General features: G+C 26.1%; 2 protein-coding genes across 3 annotated transcripts in view; one reads left to right on the top strand and one right to left on the bottom strand.

The window, feature by feature from the left end:
- Positions 1-2555: 2555 nt before the first annotated feature.
- LOC117167878 lies at positions 2556-13243 on the bottom strand. 2 transcript variants are annotated; one of them, XM_033353110.1, is made up of 4 exons: positions 12600-13243; positions 12103-12518; positions 5571-5711; positions 2556-2915 (listed from the first exon to the last, which is right to left on the bottom strand). In XM_033353110.1, exons 2-4 carry the CDS (start codon positions 12487-12489, stop codon positions 2616-2618), a joined length of 828 nt encoding a protein of 275 aa, XP_033209001.1. In that variant the 5' UTR covers positions 12490-12518; positions 12600-13243; the 3' UTR covers positions 2556-2615. The 2 variants fall into 2 exon arrangements, with proteins under 2 accessions (XP_033209001.1, XP_033209002.1); XM_033353111.1 differs by having other exon boundaries at positions 12837-13243.
- A 119-nt stretch (positions 13244-13362) lies between these two features.
- The window catches only part of LOC117167959 (mRNA cap guanine-N7 methyltransferase), a 17513-nt gene continuing 16099 nt past the window's right edge, over positions 13363-14776 (top strand). Inside the window, exon 1 of the mRNA XM_033353228.1 lies at positions 13363-13864. Within this exon, the coding sequence (XP_033209119.1) occupies positions 13622-13864 (243 nt within the window). The 5' untranslated portion in view covers positions 13363-13621. The remainder of the gene's footprint in view (positions 13865-14776) is intronic.

Here is a 14776-nt window from a genome sequence, read left to right as displayed (position 1 = left end):
ATTTTCAAAAATACAGATGAATTTTGACCCAAATAGTTGAATTTTCAACCGAAAATATCAATTTTCAAACAAATAGCTGGATTTTGAACTAAAAAAAAGATCAGTTTTTAACCAAAAATGGTGATGTTAAATTTTCAGTTAAAAAAATTAATTTTCCACAACAACAAAAAGATGAACTTTCAACTAAAATGATGAATATTTAGCTGGAATATATTAACTTTCAAGCTATAAAATGAATTTTCTACCACAAAGACGATTTTTCAAGAAAATAAGTAATTTTTCAACGAAATATTTAAATTATCAATTACAAAAAGACAAAATTTTAATCAAAAAGTTGAATTTTAAACAAAAAATGTATTTTCAATTGAAATGATCCATCTTTAACTAGAATAGTTAATTTAAAAAAAATGAAATTTTAACCTAAAACATTAATTTTTACTTAAGAAAATACACGAATTTTTAATAAAGATGATGAATTTTTAGCTGGAATACTTTAATTTTCATACAAAAAAAATGAATTTACTACCACAAAGACGATTTTTTAACGAAATATTTAAATGATCAATTACAAAAAGGCAAATTTTTAATCAAAAAGTTTAATTTTAAACAAAAAATGTATTTTTAACTGAAATGATTCATCTTTAACTGGAATAGTTGATTTTTAAACCAAAAAGATGAATTTTCAACCGAAAGGAATAATTTTTACTAAAGAAGACGAATTTTTAAGAAATAAATTATAAATTATTAACCAACAATTGAACCGTTAAATTTTCAGTTAAAAATTAATGTTTAACCAAAGAGATAAAGTTTCTACTGAAAGGATGTAATTTTCAATTGGAATAGTTGCATTTTCCGGTAGAAAAATAATAATTTGCAACAAAAGCAAAACTAATTAAAAAAAATAGTTACAGTTTCCCACAAAGTGTACAACTTTTTTTAACTAAAATGATCAATCTTTTTACTGGAATATTTGAATCTGAAACCAAAAACATGAATTTTCAACTAAAATGATGAGTCTTAAACTAGAATCATTAAATTTCAAACAGAAAGATTAATTTCTACCAAAAAAGTCAGAAAAATTTAACTAAAAAATATAATTTTCTAACTAAATATTGAATATTTACATTTTCAATACAAATTTTGTTTATAACGAAATAGTTCAAGTTGCAACGGGAATAGATCAATTTTTAGTAAAAAAAAAGGAAAATTCGAAACAAAAAAAAAGTAGTAGTTGATATTTCAAACAGAAAAGTTTTTAATTTGTAATAAAAAATAATATAATTCAAACAGACACTTGCATTTTCGACTAAAAACGATCAATTTTCAACCAAAAACAGAATAGTTGAATTTTCAAATTAAAAAATTGACCTTAAACCAAAAAAAATGATTCCATAAAGTAATATAAAGCTACTTTTACAAATAAAGAATCATTGTTATTCAATTTAATATTGCAATTTAAAAGAAAACATTAAGTGTCCTCTCTAAAAAATTCCCTGATTTTAAAAAAAATTCCCTAAAAATTCCATTTTTCCCCGGTAGGATAGACACCCTGTATACATGCATTTGTTCTTGACTTGCATTTTAACATTTCACGTCTTTGCTGAATTTCATAGTCTTCGATGCTTCACAAAAAAACAGGGCATTGTGTAATGTGCAGCTTTGATTAAATGTACCAGCAACTCGAAAGTCATTTTGCTTAAAAAGTTTGCGTTTCTTATCAAATTTAAAACGCAGCGTAACTTTCGTGAATTCGAAGTATTTCCTTTGAATGTGCGATACAAAAGCATCTCAAAACGTATTGCAAATACGCTTAGGCTTGCCAAACATTTTTGGTGCCTTCTATCTCAGTCATTGTTGAACTGTACATTTTGCAGTCTGAAAACTTACATACGAGGCATTATTTCTTAACTGACTCAAATTTTCACCACATATTCTTCGTTTGTCTTTATATTCTGGGAATATGTTCAAGAGCCTGCAACTCACTGGATAAACATTTTTATAAATGGTAAAATAGGGTAAAAGGGTGTCAAAAACCACTTCAAAAACCCTCATAAAAATTGGCTATCACATTAGTAGAAAGTTAGTTACAGGCTTTTGAAAATATCTTAAAGTTGAGCCGATTGAGAAATAATTTCCCATATCTAGCAATAAATATACAAAATCTCGATGACATAAAATTAAAAACCTATTGCTTTTTAATAAACGTCGCTGTAAACTATTAAAGTTCGATGTAAATAAATTTGGTATATATATACAGCATTTTGTGTTATCAACAAAACCTACTGTCCAGTTTAAAAATATTAAAGATTAAAAATTAAAATCCTAGAGGTTTTGAGCACTGGACTATTAAAATGTAATCCACAAAGGGAGCGGCAAATTTTAGATTTGATTTCATAATAAATAACTTATCATTCTTAATAAGAAGAGTGACAAAATAAATCCAAACCTTCGTTCCGCTGAGGTTCCTTTTCTTTTGTTCAAGATTTTTTCACAAATTTTACCGAATTTGCTGCTCATGTTCGACTGTCGATTATATTTTAATAATTATGATAAAATTATCTATTGTACATTCTCGCCAGCCCAGATGCTTCAATAAAAAAGGTAAATTTTTTTTCTCAAACGTGTATGTTCGAATCTCTGTGAAGATTACCAAGTTGTGCTTCGAAGAGAATGTCGTTTAGAAGTTTTTCAGCTATAATTCTTTGGTCAAGCCGCATATTTCGAAGTTTTGCAGCAACATTTCTACCGATTGCATCAAACTCGTCTTCGATAACGAGGGAATTATTGTGGCCAGCTTTCATCACTTCACTAGATTCCGGTTCTTCCGATCTCCGCCTGCGGATTATTGATGAATCTGTCCATTCAGAAGTTTGTTCGTAATTTGGTGTTTCTTCAATCATTTGCTGACAATCTTCCTGCAAGTGTCAATCAGTTTATAAATGAGCAAGTCTAATTTTCCATAGTACGGAGCCATTAAAATATTTCGTTTTTTTTTAACAATCCACTAGGAATATGCATACAGTTTCATTAGGTTATTATAGTTTTTTTATCAGTTTCTACAGATTAAATTAATTTTGACAAATTATATTACAAGATATTCTTAATCATAATTCATTAGCACCATAGAATAATTGAATGATTAAATAATACTAAAAATATAATTCATCATTTTTTTAATTTGTCTCTAAAGTCCATGAATTTTAATAATAATTCAAAAAGAATATTTTATATTCTAATAATTAATTTTCAGTGCATATTTAGGTAAAATTGCTATAGGTATCAAATTAAATTCCATTTAAACCCTTTTAAATTCAAAACAGTAAAAATATTGCTTCTTCAAAAAGATATATGCATTTTGAATAAAATAGTTGAATTTTTAACCAAAAAGAATAATTTTTTCCAAAAAAAGACCATTTTTTAACCAAATATATGAATTTTTAACTGAAAAATATCATGTCTCAAACAAATAGCTAAATTTTTAACTAAAAATATCAGTTTTTAACAAAAAATGGAATAGTTAAATTTTCAGTTAAAAAATTAATTTTCCACCAAAAAAGAAACTTCAACCAAAGTTATGAAATTTTAACTAAAATGATTTATTTTCAATTGGAATACTTCCATTTTAAACGAAAAAGATGCATTTTTAAAAGGAGTTTAATTTTTAACCAAAAAAATGAACATTCAACTAGAATGATGAATCTTAAAATAGAATCATTAAAACTTCAAACAGAAAGATCAATTTCTACCAAAAACCTCAACATTTTTAACTAAAAAAAATAATTTTCTAACTAAATGTTGAATATTTACAGTTTCAATAAAAATTTTTTTTAACAAAATAGTTCAAGTTGCAACTGGATTAGCTAAAATTGCAGTCAAAAAATTAATTTTAAGCCAAAGAAAAAACAAAATAAATAATTAAATCTTGATTACAAAAACCATTTTTAAACCAAAAATATGAAATTTAAACTGAAAAATAAAATTTCTCAAACAAATAGCTGAATTTTTAACTAAAAAGTGTCAGTTTTCAACAAAAAATGGAATAGTTAAATTTTCAGTTAAAAAATTATTTTTCCATCAAAAAAGAAACTTCAACCAAAGTTATGAAATTTTAACTAAAATGATTTATTTTCAATTGGAATACTTCAATTTTAAACGAAAAAGATGAATTTTTAACAGGAGTTTAATTTTCGACCAAAAAAATGCATATTTGACTAAAACCATGAATCTTCAACTAGTATGGATAAATCTAAAAAAAAATAATTTTTAACAAGAAAGTTTAACTTTTAACCAAGTAGTTTTATTAAAAACAAAAAAGAGGATTTTTCAAATTTAAAAAATGCCAACCATTGACAAATTTTCAATTAGAATTATAAATCTTCTACTGGAATAGATGAATTTTGAACAAAAGATCAATTTTCCACCAGAAATGGATTAATTAAATTTGCAGTTGACAAAATTAATTTTCAACTAAACTGTTGAATTTTCAACAAAAAATTATTTTCAACCAAGAAGATTAATTTCTAAAAAGAAGTCGAATGATTATCTAAATAATATAATTTGTAGACAAAAATTGAATTGTGAAATTTGCAATTAAAAAAATTAATGTTCCACCAAATAGAGCTGAATTTTTAACTAAAATTATGGAAAATTCTACTGGAGTAGATACATTTTTAGTTTAGAAAAAATTAATTAAAAAAAATGCAACCAAAGTGATGAATTTTTAATTAAATTGAAAAATATTCAACTGGAATAGATTGATTTTGAACCAAAAAGATTAATTTTTAACAAAAGAGTTTAATCTTTAACCGAGTGTTTTTACTTTTCAACAAAAAAGATATCTTTTCAACTAAAATGATTAAAATTTAACTGGAATACTTTACCTTCTAACCACAAATATTAATTTTTAAATAAGAAGATTAATTTTCTACCAAAAAAAGACGATTTTTTAACAACAGACATGAATTTTCAATGAAATGGTTGAATTTTTAACTAAAAAGATAAATGTTGAATCAAATAGCTGAATTTTCAACTAAGGAAGATCAATTTTCAACTAAAAATGGAATAAATACATTACCAGTTTAAAAAAAAAAATTTTAACCAAACTGATGACTATTTTACTAATCAAAATAAGAATTTTTCAACCAAAAAAAAAAATTAGTTACAATCAAGAAAAAAAATTAATTCACAACAAAAAAATCCAACAAAATAGTTAAATTTTCAATAAAAAATCACTCATTTTCAGCAAGAGAAAAAACGTATTTTTCACAAAATAGCTCATTTTTCATACCAAAGAGATAAATTCTCGATTAAAATTATGAATCTTCAACCAAAAATATTCATTTTTAAAAAATGTTTAACTTTCCACCATGTAATTTAATCTTTGTTCCGAAAAAGTGAATTCTGAACAAAAAAGGTTGTAATTGATATTTCAACCAAAAAAACATTTGAATATTTAATTTTAAAAAACAGTTTCATTTAAACAAACAAACAAAAAATTGACGCATTGATGCATTTTGAAAAACGCTTTAGAAATTTCATTCAATTTTTTTATTGTTTGGGGAAATATTTACCATTTTGTAGTATTTTCTGTATCCTCGCTTCGCCCTCACAATTTCTGGACATCTTTCTGCTGATAAATCTATATATATGACTGCTGGTCTTCTTTGATTCGATTTACATTTTATTTTTTCAACCATAAATGGATGGACTCTCTGAAACAAAATTTTTTGAAATTAAATATCTTGCATAATAGTTAAATATTTAACCAAGAAGTGATTTTTCAACTAAGAAGATTAATTTTATGCAAAAAAAAGACGAATATTTAACAAACTAGTTATTCATCGAACCAGAGATGAATTTTGAACTAAAATTATGAATCTTCAAGCAAACAAGTACATTTTTAACAAAGTAGTTTAAAAAAATATAATAGTTGATGTTAAAACTATTTATTATATAACTATTTATTTTTCAAGTTTATTTATTTGCTTCAATGTTAAATAAATAACTTTTTCCTAGGTTTCTCGTGAAAATTCAATACGATTTTTAAAAATGTCAGGTATCTCGAAGAAGTATTTAGAACATTTCTATGATTTTTTTCTTTTTCTTTTACAGGATTTTACCAAATTTAAGAAAAACACGAGTCAGTCTAAAAGATGTTGGGCTGTTTGATGATTATAAAAAATTAAAAAATATTTGTTAAATTTTCGGAAATTTTTGAAAGTTTTAAAATATTCCTAACCTTTTCATAAGTTCTAAGATTCCTAAATATCTTTTAAACTTATTCCAATTATTCCCAAAATGGCCATAAAATCTTCTGGATTCGTTTTTATTCCCCTTTTTGAAAATGCTTTACAATGTTTTGATTTTTTTTTAAATTATTCTTTTGCAATAAATCTTGTTGAATAAAAAATCATTAAAAATTTTCCGGAAAATCTTAATAAGATTTTTTATGTATTTTGAAACCTTTAAAATTCTTTAAAATCCTTTACATTTTTTGTTAAGACTTAAAAAAATCTTGATTTTGTTTTGAATAAAATGATCCTTCTATCCTTTCAAAACTTCTAAATATCTCTTAAAATCATTCTATTTTGTTCGAAAACTTTATTATCTTGAAATGTTCTGCATTATTTCCCGAAATTTTAGAAACATTCTTAAATATTTTCTTCAAATTAATAAATAAAAAAGAATTTCTTTAACCCTTTCCAGAAATTACAGGAAGAAAATTCATTACCTTAAAACCTTCAAAATCCTTAAAAATCGTCAGGATTCTAGTTAAAAATCTTCAAAAATAAACATTTTGTTTAAAACTTGTCAATACTGGTAATTTTTTGTTAACTATAATTTCAGTTTTCTCGCCTCTTTAAACACGTAAAAAATTTCACAAATTATCGTTTGGTAGTGAAATGTTGAAAACATAATTATTTCCCAATATTAAAAAATAATTTTAATTAAATTTTCTCTTTTATCAATAATGTTTATAAACATTCAAAAATAATTTTACTATGAAATAGAATCTCTTATTCGGAAATTTTTATTTACTAAATTGACGGTGCAGAAAGTTCTTTATCTTTACATACAAATAAATACGTATTATTTCAAGTTTCTCTTTAAGAAACTAAATTTTTTTATTTAAAATTCCTCATTTGGAAATTTAGATTTCCAAATTTGATAAAATTCACAAGAACAAACTGAAAACAGCCACTTAAAGTCATATTCGCGCAGTACACAACCAATCAGGTAGTCAACAACAATGAGCGCGAGATTTTCGGTAATTTCATTCCACCTATTTTTTAGATAGGATTATAATGAAAATTAATAGAAATTCTAAGATATCGACGATAAAAATGTGGTGTCATACTTGTGATTAGCAATGCAAGTTTCAATTTATATTTAAGTAAATAATTGTATTCATCCTGACATAATTAATTATAATCAAAAATATAAGTAAAATAATCATTTCTAATTTTAGTATATTAACACATATCATGCATGAACAATAAATTATTTTACATAAATTATTATTTTAAATTAATGATTATCAACTGTAGAATCTATATCTACTGCAGGGTGGTCTCCCCATTTGTTAAAATTTCTATTTATATGCGTTAGTTTGGGACAAATTAGAAAAAGACATTTGTAAATTGGAAATAGGAAAAACCGGGAATTTCAAATTATTTGATCATTAGACACCCTTGAACAATCATCAACGAACGATACACTTTAATCTTTAATGATAAAAATCTCGTTGGAGACTCGTAAATTTACTTCAGATTAGATTTTATTTTTAGGATTAGATAACGTTATAGTTTAAATGTTTGTATTAAGACATAATGGACCTCTAAATTATTATCTAACAATCTTAAGGAACCAAGTTCTTTCATCATCGAAAGTTATACCTTTAAAATAGCAAACTTGAAATGAAATGTTTATTATCCCAGGTGAATTTTTACTTCAGATGTTACAAATTAAGAATGACATAACAGATCTTTAATTTAATTAAAAATTTTTTATTCAAATTGTCAACATACTGCTAATACCTTTTTTGAATAAATAATTTTGCTCTCTAATCTACAGGTTAACGAAATATAACCAAAACAAAATTTGAGAAAGCTCAATCTATTAGATTGGCCTTTCATACACTCTTTTAGTGTCGAAAACTGAAGGTCAAGTTCGTTACCCAGCTATTTTGAATACAAATTTTATAAGATAGAGCATTTTCAGTGTTTGAGGCCATTTTTTCACGATTTAAAAGCCCTATGTACGGCTATTCATACTACTGGAATCGGAAGGAAATATTCTTATGACTTTTCGATAAAAAGAAAATGATCACAGTTCTAGAATTTGCAATATTAAAAAAAAAACGAAAATGATTTTTTTTTTCAAATTTTAATAGCGCAAAAAATAATTTAAAATTTCATTTTTCAGTCAAACAATTAATCACTTTTTGATAAAACGTGTATTTTTTGTTGTTTTTTTTTCGTTAAAAAACAACATCGAAAATAAACAAATTAAATTATTGGACAAACGACACAAGCTATGAAAAAATAAACAGACAAAAGTTTTACACCCAAAAAAAGAGCTACAAATTTGTTAATAATCGTTTTTGGATAGGATACGTAGTTTTTCTTTTAATTATTAAAAATAACGTGAAAAATAAAACAAAATTAAATGTTTGGGAAAAAACGCAAAGTTCGAAAAAATTAATAAACAAAAGTTATTCACCGTAAAAGTATGAATTTTTTGTTAATCATTTTTGGATGGAACGCGCAATTCTTGTTTTGATAGTAAAAAATTGAGTTAAAAAATTAAAATTTTTGGACAAATGAAACAAGCTACTAAAAAATAAGAATTGACAAAGATTGTAAACTAAAAAAAGATCTACACATTTTTTATGAATCACTTGTTGATAGGATGCTTAGTTTTTGTTTTATTCGTAAATAATAAGATTAAAAATAACAACAATTGTAAAAAAAAACGACACAAGATACGAACAAAAATTAATAGACAAAAGTTGTTCAACTGAAAAAGATCCACAAATTCTTTATGGATTATTTTTTGGTATGTTGCGTAATTTTTATTTAAATCGTAAAAAAAAAGATTGAAAATAAATTAATTTGATGGAAAAATGACGTTCTAATTCAATAATAGTTCAATTGTTATTTATACATCGGAATTCTACACATTCACTTACAAATTAAAAATTGAATAATTAAAATTTTGAAGTTCCAAGTTTAAAATAACAATCAGAAATTTTAATGATTGCAGGCTAATTTATACAATTCAGTTTTAAATTGTAAATTTTTCAATATTTTATTTCTAATTGCCCATCTTAAACGAAGAGTCATATATTTCTAAATATTAAAGAATTGTTACTTTTTAATTAAATTTTCAATAGAATGGGTTAAAAGTGTGACATAACTGAATAAATATTTGAATGATTTAAAATGGAATAAAAGCGTTTAATTATTATTTTATGAATTTCAAGTTACTATTACAAAATTAATGACAGTTTAAATAGTTCAATTTTTAACATTAAAATCTGTAAATTGTTTAATTTTTAACCAGTTCAGAATTGTCTTGTTAAATCAATTATTGTTCAATTTTTAATGCTCAAACTACAGTTCAATTTTTTAAAACATTAATAAATTTATTTTTACACTTGATCAACTTAAAACGTTTTCTATAAAAAAAATTCAATTTCAAACGCTTTTAGTTTTTAATTGTTTAATGAGGAGATGATTAGTGTTGGAATTTTTTCAATTCTCTAAAACTTCATATCTGAGAGTGAAATGGATGACTATCAATTTGCCGAAATATTATTTACCAATGACAAAGTACTTACGAAAACATCGACTTTTTTGTCAACAAAAAAATGTTTATGGATTGAAATTTTGATTAAATTATTGAATTTTCAACAATTAAAAATGTACGCTTAAAAATTAAAAATAGTATTCCAAATTCATTTTGAATTATTTCAAAACTTCTAAATATCTCTTCAACTTACTCAATCATTTTGTAAGAATAATAGGTGTTAATTTTTATTTATACATCAAAATTAAACAATTTTATTTACAAATTTAATATTTTAAATAGAACAATTAAAATTCAAAATTTAGTTTTTTTTCTTTCGTTTTGAATATTTAATTGATAAATACTGATTTTAAATGAAATGCATTTTAAAATTCTTTAAATTAAAATATACACTTAAAAATTAAGATCTAAAATGGAAGATTGGTTAAGTGAACGATTTTTGAATTACGCATTCTGAGCTGAACAATATAAATGAAAAAAATAACAATTTAATTAATTATTTAAAAAAAACGGTTGAAATTAAAGTTGGAGAGATTTTTCTTCTAAATTTTTGTAAAATTCCTGGATCATTTTTAAAAATAAAAGGAGAAAGGTTGGACGTTACCAATAAGAGCATCAGTTAAAATATTCTAATATTAAAATCTTATTTAAATTTTAAATAGTTTAGTTTAAAATTAATCAAATTTAAAAAAGGTAAATTAATTACAATAGATAATTCTGTAAGATCAAAACAGCTTTCACTACTCGCGGAATCATAATCAGAGTCGCCGTTTTAATAAAAGAAACAAATTCCCGGTCATTTCCCGGTTCGAAAACAATTTTCACGGTCAATGAAATTTAAAAAATTGTACTCTGAAGATGAACATTTTTTCATTTGAAGTATGAAAAGCTGAGCTGCAAATTAAAACACTCGAGGTGGAACTCTTGGATTTTATACTTCAGAAATGTTGTATTTAAGTGCTCAATAATTTACACGTATGAAATAGAAGCTTCTAACACTTTTCAACTGCAAAATTGTTAATTGAATGCAGGTAAACTTTGACATTAAGTTTTTTTAAACGCTCTGAATTGAAGAATCAATCAATTTTAGCCAATGTTAAGCTACAAAAATTAAAAATTGAACGATTACATTTCATTACAAATTAAACACTTCTATAATTAAAAGTTTAATTATTTTTATTTTTACTAGTGTGAAAATCCTTAAAATGATTCGAATTTTTCCTATCATTTTTTTCTGAAAATTTGGTTAAAATCATGCAAAATTAAAGAAAGGTTCTTAATATCTTCTACATTCAATTTTTGATAATTTTGTAAATCTTTTTAAATATTCTCTTAGAAATAATTTTTCAAAATGAAAAAAAAACATTTTTAAATTTCTTAGGAATTGTTTTTTATTCTTTTGTAGTCTCTGAAATTTCTTAAAACACTTTCAACTTTTTTGTTTGCAATCTGCCAAAATCTATATTTTGTTTTAAATCAGGTCGTTGAGCTGTCGCACCATAATTTTAGTACGAATTTCAATATTTTGTTTATAATTAATGATTTTAAAAGAATAGTCAGATATTTCTAAATTTTAAGTAATTGTTCTTTTTCTTAATTAAAAAAATTTCAAATAAAATTACTAAAAAATGGAATAGTTTAAACTGACCTAATATTTGAAACCTACTAAAAGCCTTTAAGTATGAATATATTATTTTGCAGTTATTTAAAAATTGAAAATATATTATACAGTTTCAATTGGGAATTTACATTTGTTTAACGAGACTTTCCAATTGAAACAGTTCTATTTTTAACGTTAAAATCGAGAAATTCTAAAATTGTGAACTGATTCCTAATTGTCTTGTAAAATTTTATATAAAACTTGAAATTTCTAGCGCTTCTAATTTGTAATTTTTCATGTCTTTAAAACTGAATTATAAAATTCTTTAAATTAAAATATTAGTTTAAAAATTAACATCTAAAATAAAAGATTTTTGAATTACAAATTCTAAACTGAATATTATAATTTTAAAAGATAACAATCAAACTAATTTGTAAAATATCCAGTAAAAATAATTCACTCTCATTTCCCGATTCAGTGGCCACGCTGATATTCAAGATTTGAACATAATAATTTTTTAGCTGTAAAACGAACAATTGCACATTAAAATAAGGTATTTTTAGAAAGAAAATGGGAAAGACCGTACATCCTGACTGAATGATCGGACTGACTTTTTTCCAAAGATTTATAAAATTTTCCCCGCCACCCTGGCCCTTACCAACAAAAGCATCAGTTAAAAATATTCTACTAACTTTGATGTGACTGAGAAAATTTCCAGTGGACTTGAGGTTACCGTTGAGGAGTTTTTGGCACTGCAGACATCGAACAGTGACATTGGTGTCTTCAAGTCTAATAACGGAGAAAAATTCTCCGTCTAATATCGCAGGTAATCGCACCGGGGTGAGTGTCATGTGTTGTTGAGCATTTTGTGCCAAGGGAGGGACCTGATTTTGTAAATGTTGCGACTGTTGCTGAGGTATCGCTGCTTCACGATTTTCCTGGTTGTCCAGCTGAGTCTGCTGAGCAGGAGTTTGTCCACTGACAGTCTGAGTCATATCTTGCTGCTGGTTTGCATCAATCATGCATGAATCGAAACCCTCGATCTTGGTTTCGTACCTCTGCTGTGGGAAACTGTCCATGGTCCTACGTGATCCGATGGAATTCGTGACTACACAAATGAATCGTAATACCTAAAATACACTATTTTCACCAGACAATATACTCTCATCGCAAGCAATAGGTTTTCTACCTCTGAGGAAATTATCTACGGGAAAACAACATTCAAGTTTGAACAACGTAAAACACGACTGTTTATCTTTGCCCCGTCCTCGGCAAGTTTAGATAAGCTGTCAGATAAGAAGTCTCGCGGCTTATCTAGATCAGATAGTAGATGATCTTTGGTTGAGTAATTGACAAGAGTAATTTTCCGGGAGAATTTGACATTATTAATACGTCTTTTTACCAAATTCATCAGCACTGTAAATACCTCGGTTTTTTCAGAAGATGGGTTATGAAGTCCTTTTATTAGATTGTCACTTTTTGCAAAACGAAGCACGGCGACGAATCAATCACTTTTAGCCGTTAAAACTAATCTCATTGCAACTGACTTTTCCAAAATCCTAACTTTTGCGACTAATTTTTACACTATTAACAAATGGAGTAATAAAAACATCCACCCCGGGAAGATAGAAACTAGAAACTGATATAAGCTCCAAAAGCAGGAGTCTAAAATTCATTGTACTCATGACCTTTCATATGTTGACACTCAAACGACTTTTAGGAATTGGATACAAAGATTTTTTTTCCAATTTTGATAGCCTTTTTGGAATAATAATTATATTGGACTAGAGAGAGTAGAGTAGAGAAGCCATCGGAGGAGATAAACTATAAACACTGACCCGCAAGTTGTTTCCTGGCTTTTTATCCTCAACCAATGAGAATAGGCCGAGGATAATCGCGCGGCTTCTGATTGGACCAATGTGTATCGTACAAAATGGAAACTCACCTTGCTCGAGAGATAAAAGCTGATCTCGCGTCAAATTTCTGATACTGATGCGTTAAAGACATGTGTATGGAAACGTTTGGAGCGGTTGATTGTATTCGATGTTACCGGTCATAATAAGATTAGAAGCCAGTTTTTTATTTTTCTCTCTTATTTACAAATTTCCCTGATCGCCTGCACAGCATTTTCAGTATAAATGTCGGCTTGGAAGTGAGGATAGTGTCGTGAGAGTGTTGTGTTAAATTGGAGTTTTTCGTTCGCGTTGCGAAATGTCTTCGCCTCGCGTTGAGACCGTGGAGGCAGCAGAAGAAAATAAGTCAGAAACTGTGGAAAAAGGAAGGAGGGTGGAAAGTTGCTCCAAAAGCGCGGAGTCCCTACCCTCGTCTTCGGAGGACGCTCCGAAAAATGACAGGGATGCCTCAGCTGAGAGCCCCATCAGCAGGAAGAGAAAGCATCCTCAGGACTCGGAAGCCACCAAGGTCCCAAAGAGCTCCGAGGGACAGGATGCACTTGTAAAAAAATTATGCATTACTTTTCACAATGTTGTTAACATCTCTGACAAATTGGTCCACTTTCAAGTCATGGTTTCGATGAAAACTTGGCGAAAACAAAGCAGCTTTAGACTTTTCGATTTATTATTTCAATTATGGATTTTTTTTCTTGCACTATTAATAAAACAATTAAGAATTCTTTGTTAACATTTTTTTTATTTTTGTTTCGAATTGATCATTAGCCCTTGAAATTTTAGAATTCTAGATGTTAGTTTTTCCTCTTGAGTTTTCTCTTTTTTAAATTCCCCTTTTTCCTTAAAATATGTGTGTGAAAAATTGATTTTCTAAGGAAAATTTCCAATTTTCTGAACTAATATTTTGAAAGTATTAAAAATAAACTTAAATATTTATTTAAACTATAATTCGTCAGTCTGAATTCTCAAAATTCCTATTGCCTCTCGTGTACTTCTCTCTTTTCTTCGGTCTTCCACTTAAATAATTGAATTTTTGGTTTTAAATTTGGTTATTTGGTTGAAAAATTAATTGTTTTGTGGAGAATGTAATTCTTTTGTTAAAAATTTGACCATTTTACTGAAAATCCAACAATTTGGTTAAAAAGTCAACCTTTTGTGTTGAAAATTCAGCTGCTTGCTTGAAAATGAAATTTTTCCGGTTGAAAGTTTAACTGTTTTGTAGAAAATTCGTCTTCTTGGCTTAAAAATTCTACAATTTGGCTGCATTGTTTTTTCTTCATTCAAAAATTATCTTTTTCTATGGAAAGTTCATCTTTTTAGTTAAAAATTTAGCTCCTTAAATAAAAAATTAATTTTCTCGTTTTTTAAAATTAGTTTTAAAAACTGAAAATTTAAGTTTTTCATTTTGGGTCTAAAATAGATGTTTTTTTTATCTAAAAATGCATCTATTTTGTTGATA

This window comes from Belonocnema kinseyi, chromosome 2 (genome assembly GCF_010883055.1).
Source record: "Belonocnema kinseyi isolate 2016_QV_RU_SX_M_011 chromosome 2, B_treatae_v1, whole genome shotgun sequence".
In the NCBI taxonomy this organism is placed as follows: Eukaryota; Metazoa; Arthropoda; class Insecta; order Hymenoptera; family Cynipidae; genus Belonocnema; species Belonocnema kinseyi.
This window is presented reverse-complemented; position numbering and strand designations above follow the sequence as displayed.

What these genes read in the sequence shown, in the direction of transcription:
- LOC117167878 (XM_033353110.1), bottom strand. Translation starts at nt 12,489, where the DNA reads ATGGACAGTTTCCCACAGCAGAGGTACGAAACCAAGATCGAGGGTTTC. An exon ending in ATTTTCTCAGTCACATCAAA is followed by an intron (nt 5,712 to 12,102) that starts GTTAGTAGAATA and finishes ATTTTGTTTCAG; the next exon opens with AGAGTCCATCCATTTATGGT. An exon ending in ACAGAAAATACTACAAAATG is followed by an intron (nt 2,916 to 5,570) that starts GTAAATATTTCC and finishes TGACACTTGCAG; the next exon opens with GAAGATTGTCAGCAAATGAT.